The following is a 14,686-nucleotide window of genomic DNA, read 5'->3' on the forward strand; positions in this document are numbered from 1 at the left end:
GAGTCTGGTTCAGACTCTGATTCTAAACCGGGTTCAGAGTCTGGTTCAGACTCTGATTCTAAACCGGGTTCAGAGTCTGGTTCAGACTCTGATTCTAAACCGGGTTCTAAACCGGGTTCAGACTCTGGTTCTAAACCGGGTTCAGAGTCTGGTTCAGACTCTGATTCTAAACCGGGTTCAGACTCTGGTTCTAAACCGGGTTCAGACTCTGGTTCTAAACTGGGTTCTGTCTCTGGTTCTGACTCTGGTTCTGACTCTGGTTCTGTCTCGGGTTCAGACTCTGGTTCTGACTCTGGTTCTGTCTCGGGTTCTGACTCTGGTTCTGTCTCGGGTTCAGACTCTGGTTCTAAACTGGGTTCTGACTCTGGTTCAGATTCTGGTCTCTGGTTCTGACTCTGGTTCTGACTCTGGTTCTGTCTCGGGTTCTGACTCTGGTTCTGTCTCTGGTTCAGACTCTGATTCTAAACTGGGTTCAGACTCTTGTTCAGATTCTGGTCTCTGGTTCTGTCTCTGGTTCTGACTCAGGAGCAGGTGGGAAACTGGAGGGAATTTCACATAAATCATAAAAATGAAAGCTAGCGTGGATGATGGAGGTGTTTTCCCTTAGCGTGTCACTTCCTGTTAGCAGCCTGCTTCACTAACAGGAAGCAGCTCCAGGTCACAGGTCAACCTGTCAGTCAGAAGCTGCTGCTCGCGCCCGGTGGGGTTTCCACCTGAGCGGACCTGGACTTCTGGAAGCTGAGCGTCTTGGTTTGTTGTTCCAGAGGGGGTTCCGCTTCCGTTATGAGTGTGAGGGTCCGTCCCACGGCGGGCTCCCAGGGGCCTCCAGCGAGAAGAACCGCAGAACCTACCCGACCGTGAAGGTGAGCGACCAATCAGAGCCGCCCTGCCGGTCCTGTCCGTCCTCCTGTCTGATCCCGCTTCCGTCTGTCCTCAGATCAACAACTATGTGGGTCACGCACGGGTGGAGGTCCAGCTGGTGACCCACACCGACCCGCCCCGGGTCCACGCCCACAGCCTGGTGGGACGCCACTGCAACGAGAACGGAACCTGTACGCTGGACATCGGACCCAACGACCTCACCGCCTCGTAAGGATCCGCGCTGACCGGATCAGAACCTCACAGTCGTTAGCGTTAGGAAGGCTCTCTGGAACCGAACTGGGTCAGAACCGAAGCGTTTCCTGGCGTCTGGCTGGAGCGGAACCGGAACGTTTTTATTTCCAGGAATAGAGGAAGTGGAGAACTTTCTCTGAGGTCCAGGAAGTGGATCCAGAGCAGCTCAGGTTAACGGCTGTGAGGCGGTTCTGGTCCAATCAGGACAATATTCCCAGGTTGCAGTCGGAGCTCTGATGGGCTGTGATGTCATTTCCTGTAGGTTCAGTAACCTGGGCATCCTCCATGTGACCAAGAGGGGCGTGGTGGAGGTGCTGACCAAGCGTCTGAGGGAGGAGCGGCGGCGGCAGAAAGGGATCCACTGCTCCCTGACAGGTAAACATCTGGACCGCTGCCGCCCGGCCTCCCCGCCCAGACCGCTCACCTGCTTCTGTCTCCACAGACGGCGAGGAGTCGGACGTCCTGAAGGAGGCCAAGGAGCTGGGGAAGGCCATGGACCTGAACATCGTCCGCCTGCGTTTCACCGCCTACCTGCAGGACAGCAACGGCGGTTTCACCAGGGCGCTGAAACCCGTGGTGTCCAACCCCATCTACGACAGCAGTGAGTCCCGCAGCAGCGCTGGACACAGCGGGACAGAGTCCAGAATGATGCTGCCTTCACTGACCCACAGGATCTCAGGTTTTGATTCCTGAGGGTCAGTGAACGCATCACGCAGAGAGCCACTGATATTAGGAAGGAAAAGAAATGGACCAGAACCTTTAGCAGGTTGATGTCTGAGGACCGGTTTGGACCTCCTGGGTGTTTAATCTGCTTCCTGCTCCTCCTGCAGAGTCTCCAAACGCCTCCAACCTGAAGATCTCCCGCATGGATCGGACCTGCGGTTCCGTCCTGGGAGGAGACGAGGTTTTCCTGCTGTGTGACAAAGTGCAGAAAGGTGAGGAGACGTTCCGACAGGAGGAGACCTTCTCCGCAGTCTGGTTCTGAACTCTCTATGACTCCTCCTCAGATGACATAGAGATCCGGTTCTACGAGGAGGACGAGGAGGGGTGCTGGGAGGCGTTCGGGGACTTCTCACCCACCGACGTTCACAAACAGGTTGGTGTTTCTGAGCAGCAGTGAACGCATCATGAGTCTGATCACTTTATCTGTAGTTCGGTCCAGAGCCTGAATCCGAAGACGATCTGCTGCCTTTATTCTGAAAGTCTTACATGGATCAACTTCCTGTTTTAGTCTGAAAACAGCTGAACTCCTTCAGCTCCCGCTGGGCAGAAACCGGTTGCTACGGTAACTTCACTGTTTTAACCAGAGACAGAACCTGAACAGTTCTGACCTGGAGGTGAACTCTGCTGAGTGGGCGTGGCTCTCTGCATGCAGGGCTCTGATTGGACAGAATCCTCCAGCAGAAGGAGGCTGTGGCTGTTTCTCACTGTGTTCTTGTGCGTTCTCGTGTCCTCGTGAAACGTCATCACCCTCAGCCTTGGTGCTGTTCCAATTCACAACAACAGCAGACCGAGAACAGACAATGTTTTGATGTTTTTCTGGCCCCTCCCTCTTTACCCAGCATGCATCAGAGCAGACTGGTCCGTTCTCCAGACTGACAGCTGTCCCAGCATGCACTGCGGCAGCAGCTTCCAGGTTAGCGCTCACAGAGCTCAGAGGATTAAGTTAAAAGTTCTCTTTTCTGTTGCCGTTGTTCAATAAAAGTACGTTTTAAGATCATTTAAGGCGAGAAAATTATACTTTAAGCTTCAATATATAATAAAGAAAGTTCTGATGTTGAGAGGACCGCGGCAACCAGTGGAGTTCTGAGGCTAACGTTAGCCCTGGCCGCTGCAGACGGGCTAACGTTAGCCCGTCTGCAGCGGGCACTAAATGAAAAAAGGCATAATTGTTATTATATAGAGACTATTAATAACAGGAGGTGAAATGCAGCTCCAGATTAGCTTTAAATGTGGTGATGTCATCAGTATGCTGCAGTTCCAGATGACCCAGATTTATTCTGCTCCCGTTCTCCCCGAGTCCAGACTTTCCTGGGTTCTAGTCAAGAACGGACTTGGAGTCCGTACTGGCGTTTTTGTGAAATGAGAAACAGCTTGAAACCAAGGACTGGATGGAGGCTCTGATTATTTGGCGGGTTCAGAACCATCATCAGTCTGAGCCGAACATCCTGACGGGTCGGGTAGAGCGCTGCTTCCTGTGACCCGGTTACCCAGAACCGGTTTTACCCAGAACACCTTCAGCATCAAATGGGGAAAGTTTCAGCTCCAAAGGTCAAACTGAGTCACTCTGCTGGAGTTTTCTGGGTTTTTCCATCACTGCGGGACAAACCGAACCCAGGACGCCCCCTCACCTCCCCGTCTCCTGTTTCTGTCCTCAGTACGCCATCGTGTTCAAAACGCCGCCCTACCACAGCGCCGAGATCGACCGGCCCGTCACTGTCTTCCTGCAGCTCAGGAGGAAGAAGGCCGGCGACAGCAGCGACCCCAAACAGTTCACCTACATCCCTCAGATCCAAGGTGAGTCCGCCTCCGGTGGTTCCCCTCCGGGTTTCCCCTCCCTCCCACTGCTAGTTCCATCAACTCCGCTCCGTTTCAGACAAAGAGGAGGTGCTGAGGAAGAAGCAGAAGCCTCTGCCTCACTACGACTCCTGGAGAGGAGGAGGAGGAGGAAGAGGACGAGATGGAGGAGCAGGAACCGGTGGCTTTGGAGGAGCTGCAGGAGGAGCAGGTACGGACTTCCATGGAGTTCAGAGGTTCTGCTGAGGTTCTGCTGAGGTCCAGAAGCCGGGGTTCTGACCTGGACTGGGTCGCCTCTCTGCAGGGTTCCAGTTCCAGCAGATGAACGGTGGAACAGGAGGCGGAGCTTTCTTCACAGGAGGCTTCACAGGGTTCAGCTCAGGGGGAGGAGCCCAGATGTCAGGCTCCGCCCCCCAGCAGCAGGGGGAGGCTCTGCAGCAGCAGCTGATCCGGATCGGTGAGTCTCTGCCAGAACAGAACCGGGCCTGCCGCCGCTCCAGTTCCGGTTCTGACCCGCTCCCTGTCTTCCAGCCGCCAGCCTCAGTAACCGGGTCTCCCAGAGCGCCCGGCAGACGGCCGCCGCCCTGCTGCAGTACTGCAGCACCGGGGACCCCCGCGTCCTGCTGGCCCTGCAGAGACACCTGTGCGGCGTCCAGGACAACAACGGAGACACGTGAGTCCCCCCCACCCGCCCGCGCTGCGCTGGTTCTGCAGCGCGGTGGACTGGTTTAACTGGTCTGTGTCCATCAGGCCGCTGCACCTGGCCATCATCCACCAGCAGAGCTCCGTCACCCAGCAGCTGATCCAGACGCTGCTGAGCAGCCAGCAGAACGCCGTCCTCAACACCTGCAACCACCTGCAGCAGGTAAGCAGCAGCCGGACCCTGACCTCTGCTCACCTGAGCCCGGGTTCTAACTCCGCCCACTCCGCAGACCCCCCTACACCTGGCCGTCATCACGCGGCAGCTGAAGGTGACGGAGATGCTGCTGAGGGCGGGGGCCGACCCCAGCTCGGTAGACAAAGATGGCCGCAGCCCTCTTCACCTGGCGGCGCTGGCCGGAGACACCGCCTCACTGCGCCTTCTGCTGGCTCACCTGGGAGAACGCCACGCCCACCTGGTGAACACGCCGGACTACCACGGTGAGAGGCGGAGCCTAAACTCCACTGGATGTTAGCGGCCGGACTCGCTGAGCTGTGGTGGTCTGTGTCCCTCAGGTCTGCAGCCGCTGCACCTGGCGGTCAGGAGGGACGGCGAGCGCTGCCTCCGCCTGCTGGTGGAGAGCGGAGCCAAGATCAACGCCCCCGAGCAGAAGAGCGGGAACACGGCGCTGCACCTGGCCGTCAGAGAGAACCTGTTCAAGGTGGCGTGCACGCTCATCACAGAGGTAAGCACACAGGAAGGGGCGGGGCCTGATTTCCATCAGGGACCCTCCCTCTAACGCCGTGTGATGTCATCTGCAGCTGAAGGCTGACGTTAACGCCTGCACCTTCGGAGGAAACACGCCGCTGCACCTGGCAGCCAGCCTGGGCTCGCCGACGCTCTGCTCCATGCTGGTGGCTGCAGGTGAGAGGGGGACGCCGGGGGAGGGGGGGACACCGGGGGGGGACACCTGCTACAGAGCAGCAGGTTCTAAGGTTGTTCTGCTCCTCAGGTGCCGATAAGAACATGGAGAACGACGAGCCGCTCTGCTTCAGCTCCTCGGATGAAGAGCAGGACGAACCAATCAGAGAGCGAGGAGAGCGCAGCCAGCCAACCAGCAAGAGGCCTGGGGGAGGACACACCCCTCTGGACCTGGCTACCTGTCAGAAGGTAAACAGCAGAACCAAAGATCTGAGCGTGGGACGTGTCCCCGTGTCTCCGTCTAAACATTGGAGGTGTCCCTGTGTCTCTGTCTCGTGTCCAACCAGGTGAAGAATCTGCTGAATTCCAGACAGAGCCAAGAGGCGTCTCGACACGCTGGCAAGAAGATCCGGACCAGCAGTGAAGGTCGGTACCAGTCTCACCTGTTCAGGTCTTTGTGTCCCTGATCTGTCTAACGTGAAGCTGCTGCAGACGCGGAGCGCTCCGGGCTGGACGAGGACACCCTGTCCCGGTTAGTGGAGGTCCTGAGTGTGGGGGACGTTCCCTGGATGAAGCTGGCCGAGAAGCTGGGAATGATGACGCTGACCCACCTGTACCAGGACAGCCCCACCCCCTGCCAGAACCTGCTGCAGCACTACAAGGTAACCGCCGCTCAGGACACCCGGACCCAGGTCGGGTTCTACAGGTCCAAACACTGACCCGTCTGTCTCTGGTCCAGCTGGGTGGAGGTCCGGTGGAAGGTCTGGTTGATGCTCTGCAGTCTCTGGGTCTGACTGAAGGAGTCCGACTGCTGAGGAACACGGAGCAGCGACACGACAAACTCGGCTCAGGTAATTCTGACCCGACCAGGAAGAGTGAACAGAACCTGCAGCAGACATGAAGCTCCAGGTCCGGGTCTGAAGGTTCTGAAGGCCGGTGAATTCATCCAGGTCACCATCTAGAAACTGAGGAGTTCAGGATATTAAACAAGAACCCGGTCGGTTCAGGTTAAGAACAGACAACAAGTTAGCTAACAACATGATGTAGTTTTTCTCCACTGGCTGGAGGACTACAGATCCCATCATCCCTTCAGATTTAGCCGCTCTGTTCGCTTTAAAGGGACATTTATCTCTATTTATGACACGAAAGGATTCGTTTAGCTTTCGGGGCCAGAGGCCTTACTGTGATGGGAAGGATTTAGAAGTTAGCATAGCAGCACTGAGCTAGTGTTAGCATAGCAGCACTGAGCTAGTGTTAGCATAGCAGCACTGAGCTAACGTTAGCATAGTAGCAATGTGCTAATGTTAGCCTGACACACATTAGAATACCAGATTACAGCTGTGACCAAAAAAATAGCATGCTCACCACAATGAAGCATGACTATAGCATTAGCATGCTCACATTACAGTTCAGAATAAAAGCACTGCATTAGCAACTAACTATTAAAAATAAATAATTATTATCATATATAACTACAAACTAGTATAGAATACATCAAAACAGCAGCATGCTAATGCTAATAAGCCGACTTTAGCTACTTGGTCTATAAATGAAGACCTCTCATTGATAGCAAAAAATAGATAGGAGCATTAGCAGTAGCGAGCTAGCATGCTAACTCGTATAATTAATAAGTTCCAGTTGGTACAAAGCTACGTATAAAAGAAAATTTAGTTAATGAAAACATTATAGAAAAGTTCCAAACAGACTGATTTTGTTTTTGCTAATTACGTTTTTCAAGCTTTATTAAAAACATTAAATATCAAAACTATAAAATAAATTTCAGTACGGAAATAAGAAATGTTTATTACCTGCTAATTTAAAAAAAGTCTCTTTTATCTGACATGAAAGGGTATATAATTATTAATTCTGACTGGATAGCTGTTAGCATTAGCATACAGGAACAAGCCGCTAAAGTATCAAACTTTAGGAAATTCAGAACCAATTGAAGACTGTAGCAGCAGTAGAACCAATCAGGACCTCAGATCTGACCGCACCGCTCCTCTGATTGGACGGGACTGACTTTACGGTCGGATCCATTTTCTATAGAACTGGTTCTGAAAAAGTGAATAAATAACATCAGTCTGATCAAACTACGCAAGAGTAGGAACATAGATCCGTTTATAGAAGCACGATCGGTTCTGATCACCATGATGATGTTGATGATGAAGTTAATCGCTGCAGGTTGATTGTTTCTGAAACAGGAAGTAAAACCATTTTTAAAGCCTCTTTCCTGATGAGCTTTTGTCTAAACATGATCTTGTTTCTGTCCAATCAGACGCCACGGTGGACAGCGGCTTCAGCAGCCAGCCAATGGAGGAGCAGCAGGAGGAGGAGGTGACCAATCAGTGAACGAGGATCGTCCATTAGAGTTTCCTTCAGCCAGTTTTTTCTGCTGCCGGAGAAATATCTGCTGCGAATCGTGGCAAAACGCTGCAAAGAGCTGCGAAATGAGAGACGTGTTTCTAAAACGCTTGGACAATGAAACCCTTCATCATCATCATCATCGTCGTCATGATAAAAGGATGGAATAATTGACCAGAAACGAACTGTTACTGTGTGTCTCTGACTTTAATTTATATTTTCTGTCCTTCGGTTCGTCCGTCTTCAGTCTGACCGACTAAACTGGAATTTCCCGCTTTGTGTCAGGTGCCTAAATGCACCTCGCAGCTGTTGACTCACCTGTGAGCTGCAGAACAACAAACATGTTTGATGTTGTAAAAATGAATAAAGTTTGTCCTAAAACCAGAATCTGTGGGCTGGTTCTGACCCACCAGAACCAAATAAAGAACCGGACCCAGATGTTCGTTTCAAGCTTTATTTTTGCTTCTAAGCTCAACGAACAAAAACAGGTTCTGCTCACGAAACGGACCTTCACAGGACGTGACTTATGTACAGCATGGGTCGGACCGCCGCAAAGCGGACCTTCCAGAACCCGCCCACAGCAGGCGGTCCATGTTCTGGTTCTGGGTGAGAGCAAAGTGCGGCTGTATGGCTTCTGGATCGGCAGGTCCAACTTTATTTACAACATGTGCAGCACAGAGAGTTCTGAGGTCCGACGGCGTCAGGCCCGGTTCCACAGGAGGTCCAGCTTATTTACAGGGAACCAGAACCTGTAGAGTTCTGCAGTGTTCTGATGGAGTGGAGGGGTTCTGGAGGTTTGGACCGGACCAGAACCACAGCAGAGGAAGGTTTCAGAACCACTTCTAGAGCAGCCAAACCGAACAGAAACAATGAAGTTCTGCTGCGATCTGAGCAGAACCCAGTTTGGTTCTGAACAGCTGTAAACACAAACTGGACTCAGCATTAGGAAAAGGAGCAGCGTCTCTAATGCCCCCTGGAGGCGGACCGGCGGAGCTACAGCCGTGGTTCTGGTTCTGTTTAAAGGAGGAAAGTCTCGGAACCAGAGAACTCGGGCCGCCTCAGTCTCCTGAACAAACGAAGGACAGAGTTAGAACCAGACCTGGGGGGGGACAGAATTCAGCTCCACACCGGTCCGGCCTCAGGTCCAAACCGCTGGTTCTGAAGGTTCTGGGTTGCTGTGGGAGAAATGTGACTGAGGCGCTCCGTTCTGTGGTTCCGCTTACGTTCAGAACTGAAGGTTCTGTCCAGAAAAAAAGGTTCGGTGCCAAAACAGAACAAGGAAATAAAACCTTTGATGTTTTTCTGAACCAGAACCGAATCAGAACTTTCATTACAAATATTTGATCATCTTTGCCGCCCTCCAGTGGTAGTGGGGGAGAACTGCAGACACCCATCACGTGACCTAAATGCAACAAACACAAACCTTTACACTAATAAAAAAGGAGTGAAACATCTTCCAGCAGAGAGGATCTATGGGCCACTTTTCTGCTCATTTTACAGAAAATCTATTTTTTTAAAAGAATTCCAGAATAAATTTTAGATAAATCGTTCCAGAGTTCCTCAATCTATCTGTTCTGGTTCTGCTCCTCCTTTTCCTGTGGTTCATGGATCCGAGGCTCCAAAGGTTCTGCAGCAGTTTGACTGATCTGCAGTTTGGTCAAATCTAAAAGTGTTTCATGTTTTTTGCCTGCAACAGGCTTCCGTACTTCCTGTTTGTTTCCAGGAGAACTCAAAGACAAAACAGAAACGAAGTGAAGCAGAGAGTCGGATTCTGATTGTTCGGTTCCATTTGTTTGTGTCTCACATTCTGTCTGCTGCAGGAATCAGTAGAAGACGATGAAAATCTAAATTCCTATGGTGCATTGGTGACCCTGAACGTTCCGCTCTCAGTTTTCCACAACAAAACTTCTTCATACGCTGCCCTGGAACCGCCGACAGGAAATAAAGCTTTTATTGTGAAATCCAGCGGCTGAAAGCGTTTCCTGGACGAGCGTCTGTTTTCCCGCTGACCTTAAACGTCTCGTCTGGAGGGAAAGTGCCTCAGCGTTTCGTCTGACGGCGTTCGAACGTTACGCCGCCTCTTCCTGTTTGCTGCTCTGCTTCTGAAGCTCCGCCTTCTGGCTGTTCCCGCCTGCGCTCTTACCCCCCCCTCCCTCCTTGACGCCGCTCTTCATCACAGATGAAGAGGAGGATGTGACCTTGAGGCTCTTGGAGGTCTTGCCGCTGCGGGCCTTCTCCTTGCTGGCGGCGTCCTGAGGCAGCGTGGGGCTGGAGTGCGCCCTCTGAAGGCCGCCGTCGCTGTACAGCCGCGCCTCGAATGCGGCCAGGTCGTCGTCTCCTTTGGCCATCTTGGCCCGCAGCAGCATGGCGTACGTCCCGTACCGTGTTTTCTGCAGGAGGAGAGAAGCAGGCGGTTAAAGAAGGTTCTGGTCTGATGCGTTCACTGGCAGCACAAAGCGTGGGATTTCTGTGTGTCAGAGGAGGAGCCTGCTGATGAGGACAGGATGCTAACAGACTTTGCAGGAGGAAACAATCGACCTGCCTGGTTTAGTCCAGACTTTGACTAGGCCGCTCCTTCACATTCTGTTGGTTTTTGGGTTCTGCTGCAGAACCCAGCTTGGCTTCAGGTCATGCTGCAATGCTCCTAAAGCAGCCAGGAACCCAGATCATCACACCGCCACCACCGTGTGGACAGGCAGGATGTTCTGGTTCTGATTCTAGAACAGACGGGAACTTTAGCCTGCTGGCAGGTTCTGTTTGAGGTTCTGGAGGTGTTAATACCTAGTATTAATATTTATCGGACCCAAAGAGTCAGAACCCAGAACCAGTGGAACCAGTACTAAAATGTTTTAATGGGAACCATCAGTTCTGGGTTCTGAGCGGGTCAGACGGGTCACAGCTGCTGCATCTCTGACCCTCCAACACCAGAACCACTCAGGACGGGTTCTGACCCAGCTTGATCCGGCTCACCTCAAACTCCAGGTACTCCTTACGCAGCTTCTGCTCCTCCAGTTCGCGACCTTTGACCTTCCTGTCGGGCGTGGCGGCCAGCAGCTCGGTCAGCTCCGAGTGCACCGCCCTGTAGCGGCTCTCGTGGGATTTGAGCTGCTCCTCCTGTTGGACCAGAGAGACGGGTCAGGTTCGGTTCTGACGGACCGGGGCGGCGGATGAAGCTCTGGTCTCGTACCTGAGACAGTTTGGTGTTGGACCCCGGCAGCAGAGGACGGCTGAAGCGTTTCTGGGAGCCGATCGCCGCCGGAAACGGAGGAGCGGAGAACATGGCCGCCACCACGTTGATCCTGGTGATCCAGGACTGCATCTGCTCAGGGTTCCTGGAGGACACAGAGACATGATGTCCACCGTCTGCAGAGCGGGACGTGATGTCCGCCGTCTGCATGGCATAGATCTAGACCTGCTCTGCTGACCAGCAGGGGGCGACAGGAAGACACTTACGGGGCCTGGAACAGGAAGACCCTCCAGTCGGCCGTCCTCAGGTAGAAGACGTTGGGTCTCTTGCTGTAGTCGGCCGCCCTCATGGCCAGAGAGTGATGGACGGACACGGCGTTCTTCACGTCCTCCTCCGTCAGCTCCTGCTCCGTCCGGTACTCGTCCTGTTGGACAAACGGATCCAGAATCAACCAGAAGCACCTGGAACTGGTTCTGTTCATTCCCACCCAGCAGGAAGAGGTTCCACCAAAGAACTCAGATCAACCAGAAATGATGAAAACACGAGGAAGCAGGAGCTCCCCCTGCTGGACCTCTGAGCTCACTGCACCAGAACCTCCTGTTCTGATGGACCCGTTTCACCTCCCCATCCTGTTCTGAGGAGGAGGAGGGAGCGTCATGGTATGGGGATGGGTTTCATGGCACCATCTTGTGTTAACTTTATCCTAACATCTCCATCAGAAATATGTTCAGCTGGAAAACGTTTTGCACTCATTATCTCCATGGCAACAAGGATCAAAATAAAGCGTGATTGATTTGACTGAGCTGCAGCTTTCAGTTTCGCCACTAGATGGAGAACTACACGACAAAAAGATGAATCAGGACCAGCACAGAGACAGCGCCTACAGCTGAGAGGGCTGATGGGAAATGTAGTCCAGCTGTTACCTTCTGCAGGTAGAGAACCAGGCCCTTCAGCATGGCGTAGAAGGTCTTCCAGCTCCTCTTCCCCCTCGGAGCTGAAACAGAAGAAGGTTTTTACTCTTCAGGATTCTTTGAAGGTGAAATGAGGAAGAGGAGGAGCTGTACTTCTCTTTCCGTCCGGATCAGCGTGGACCTTCCGGACCAGGAAGCCGCTCTTATAAAGCTCTCCGTCCGCCTGATGGGCCACGCCCACCAGAGGGTTTCCACCACTCCCGATCCGCTTCATGGTGTGGGAGGCGGAGTCTGTTCGGACGTCTGCCAGCTCAGACATGGACTTCCTCAGCTCCTCTTCATCACTTCAAAACAACAGACCAGCGTTAGTATGGCTGCTCTAGAACCTCATCCATCCATCCATCCATCATCCATTCATCCATCATCCATCATCCATCCATCCATCCATCATCCATCCATCATCCATCCATCCATCATCCATCCTTCATCCATCCATCATTCATCCATCCATCCTCCATCCATCCATCATCCATCCATCCATCATCCATCCATCCATCCATCATTCATCCATCCATCCATCCTCCATCCATCCATCCTCCATCCATCCATCATTCATCCATCCATCCATCCATCCTTCATCCATCCATCATCATCCATCCTCCATCCATCCATTCATCATCCATCCATCCATCATCCATCCATCTTCTCGATGTTTCAGCTCTTTAATGGAGATGATGTCACCACCAGCAAACAGACGACTGTAGAGGACAGAAGCTGAACACAAACATCCAGTAATGGTTGTTGGGATGCTGACCTGTAATTACAGCGAGCTGAGAAGCAGGAAGTTGCCACGGCAACAAAGGCCTAAATAGCAGTGTCAGGGTATAATGAGTACACAGTGGACATGTTTACATGCGTGTTGAACACTCACATGGTCCACTGCAGCTTCTCGTTCTTGATGGAGCTGTACAGAGTCTGCAGAGAAACAGCAGAGACGGCGTCAGAGTCTGCAGAGGAGGCATGGCTGCAGGTTCACACTGAAGGACTAGAACAGCTGAGTCATCCCGTCGGAACATAGAAACAAGTCTTCATCATGTCTGTTTTCACTGCTTATTAAAACTCTTTCCATAAATGTCCCCAGAGCGCCCCCTGCTGAGGGACACATGCTACATTCTAACAGCTTTTCATACCAGAAGGTTCTGATTAGTGATACATTTGACAGATTCTGGATAAAATGGACCTGATGATGTGTTAGAAGAAAATACTGACTAAAGTCAGCCAGAAGGAGGAAGCCAACGGCGAATTTGGACTAGTTCAAAGGAGGAGGGACGTGGCTAATTCCTGCTGAGAGACAGATTCAATAAACCAGCTGAGCTGATGTCTTAGACAACTTTTATTTCATGTAGTGCAGCTTTCATGACATTTCCATCCATAAAGTGCAGCAGTGATCAAATGCAAACAGTGTGGGAGAAAAAACATGGTTCAAAAAAATGCTTTGATATGGAAGTTCAGAGCTTTAATATATTTGGTACAAATATGCTGTATTTTTGAAAAAAATGGAAATCTAGATAAGTAGTTTTTTCTTAAAATAAGTGCATTTGTTCTTGGATTAAGGAAGTAAAAGAGACATTTTGCCAACGGAAAAAGACAATTTCTTGACAATTGGCGCTTTGGGCCCTTTGGACCAGTGAGGTGGTCTACGATCTACGATCCTGGTGTTGCTGTCATCATCCAGCTGTGGTTCTCATCTGTTATAGATGAACAGTATCAAGTTATGTCGGAACCTGGAGGACATCTAAGATATAAAAAGGTTTCAGAAATAAAGGCAGCAAGATGGAGACCACAGCCTTTTAATGGGGAGTCAGACTGAGAAGGTCAGCAAAGGACCCACTGGATGAACAGTTAGGAGGCGATAAAATAAATAAAGACCAAAAATTAAGAAATATCCAAAATTTACGGGAAGAAGAAGCTGAAGTGAAGCAGCGTCAGAGCGACTGAAGGGAAACTGATTTAAAACTGGACCCAAAACCTTCAACTGAATGGAAGCTCGTCATCAACGCAGGTCGGACTTTTTCAGTGTTTGGTTAGAAAAAATGTTTTAAACACAAAGAATTCTGAGTAGAAAAGCATCATTTCCTAATATGTTTTTTTGCAGGATTAAACGGAAACAGGTAAGAAGCAGGGATGGATTTTCTGCCAATGGGTCAATGAAGGGCAGAACCTTAAGCAGCACCTCCTCCACACCGCCACACGGTGTTAATACAGAGAAGCATGGCTGCTGAAGCACGGCGGCGGCGGCCAATTTTAGCCGTTTATTCAGCAACACGGCGGTGAAAACCTGACCAGGGCACAGATGTAGACCAGTTAGGGATCGGTGTTAGCTATTGTCGAACATCCTGACCTGAAATGTTCTCTGAGGTTTAAATATTGGTTCCAGTAGCCGGCGCCGCGCTCTGATGACATCTCCAGCATCTGAGCTGCATTTCCATTTAGACTGGAAGTCAATCTTTCCTCTGCTTCCTTTCTTTCCTTTAGAGTTCAAGAGTTTCCTTTTCACCAGGATCCCATCTAGGACAGGTCGTCACCCTGAGCTAAGGGCGAAGTAGCTCCTCAGGGAGGAACAAGAGAACAAAGACAACAGAGGATGATGGTGGAGGAGGAACCTAACCTAGAGACCTTGGAGAGTCAGAGCATGAACACCCAGCCTGCAGCAGGTCAGCAAAAACTCACCAGATCTCAGTTAAACAGAAGAACTTCCTTAAAACTAAAATCTTAGCTGTCAGCTGGGTTGGTGTTGATGGACGCTGCGTCCATGTCGGGCAGGGCCAACCAAGGACCAACCGAGGGCCAACCAAGGACCAGCCAAGGACCCACCAAGGACCCGCCAAGGACCCGCCAAGGGCCGACCAAGGACCCGCCAAGGGCCGACCAAGGACCCGCCAAGGGCCGACCAAGGACCCGCCAAGGGCCAACCAAGGACCAGCCAAGGACCCGCCAAGGGCCAACCAAGGGCCAACCAAGGACCAGCCAAGGACC

General features: G+C 51.8%; 2 protein-coding genes across 3 annotated transcripts in view; one reads left to right on the forward strand and one right to left on the reverse strand.

The window, feature by feature from the left end:
- The window catches only part of nfkb2 (nuclear factor of kappa light polypeptide gene enhancer in B-cells 2 (p49/p100)), a 12,158-nt gene extending 4,168 nt beyond the window's left edge, over positions 1 to 7,990 (forward strand). The window contains exons 6-24 of the mRNA XM_015377537.1: positions 765 to 863; positions 938 to 1,089; positions 1,376 to 1,488; positions 1,556 to 1,714; positions 1,944 to 2,048; positions 2,121 to 2,209; positions 3,492 to 3,630; positions 3,710 to 3,841; positions 3,935 to 4,087; positions 4,162 to 4,303; positions 4,381 to 4,495; positions 4,563 to 4,770; positions 4,846 to 5,015; positions 5,092 to 5,194; positions 5,283 to 5,440; positions 5,539 to 5,617; positions 5,684 to 5,853; positions 5,931 to 6,042; positions 7,467 to 7,990. Of these exons, the coding sequence (XP_015233023.1) occupies positions 765 to 863; positions 938 to 1,089; positions 1,376 to 1,488; positions 1,556 to 1,714; positions 1,944 to 2,048; positions 2,121 to 2,209; positions 3,492 to 3,630; positions 3,710 to 3,841; positions 3,935 to 4,087; positions 4,162 to 4,303; positions 4,381 to 4,495; positions 4,563 to 4,770; positions 4,846 to 5,015; positions 5,092 to 5,194; positions 5,283 to 5,440; positions 5,539 to 5,617; positions 5,684 to 5,853; positions 5,931 to 6,042; positions 7,467 to 7,540 (2,472 nt within the window). The 3' untranslated portion in view covers positions 7,541 to 7,990. The remainder of the gene's footprint in view (positions 1 to 764; positions 864 to 937; positions 1,090 to 1,375; positions 1,489 to 1,555; positions 1,715 to 1,943; positions 2,049 to 2,120; positions 2,210 to 3,491; positions 3,631 to 3,709; positions 3,842 to 3,934; positions 4,088 to 4,161; positions 4,304 to 4,380; positions 4,496 to 4,562; positions 4,771 to 4,845; positions 5,016 to 5,091; positions 5,195 to 5,282; positions 5,441 to 5,538; positions 5,618 to 5,683; positions 5,854 to 5,930; positions 6,043 to 7,466) is intronic.
- Positions 7,991 to 8,835: 845 nt separating this feature from the next.
- Positions 8,836 to 14,686, reverse strand: part of psd (pleckstrin and Sec7 domain containing) — a 33,565-nt gene continuing 27,714 nt past the window's right edge. For both annotated transcript variants that reach the window (XM_015377535.1, XM_015377536.1), the window contains exons 10-16: positions 12,582 to 12,625; positions 11,804 to 11,994; positions 11,663 to 11,733; positions 11,006 to 11,163; positions 10,740 to 10,884; positions 10,523 to 10,666; positions 8,836 to 9,942 (exon numbers count right to left, since the gene is read on the reverse strand). In XM_015377535.1, coding sequence (XP_015233021.1) covers positions 9,622 to 9,942; positions 10,523 to 10,666; positions 10,740 to 10,884; positions 11,006 to 11,163; positions 11,663 to 11,733; positions 11,804 to 11,994; positions 12,582 to 12,625 — 1,074 coding nt within the window. In that variant the 3' untranslated portion in view covers positions 8,836 to 9,621. The remainder of the gene's footprint in view (positions 9,943 to 10,522; positions 10,667 to 10,739; positions 10,885 to 11,005; positions 11,164 to 11,662; positions 11,734 to 11,803; positions 11,995 to 12,581; positions 12,626 to 14,686) is intronic.

This window comes from Cyprinodon variegatus, unplaced genomic scaffold (genome assembly GCF_000732505.1).
Source record: "Cyprinodon variegatus isolate N-32 unplaced genomic scaffold, C_variegatus-1.0 Scaffold156, whole genome shotgun sequence".
Classification (NCBI taxonomy): domain Eukaryota; kingdom Metazoa; phylum Chordata; class Actinopteri; order Cyprinodontiformes; family Cyprinodontidae; genus Cyprinodon; species Cyprinodon variegatus.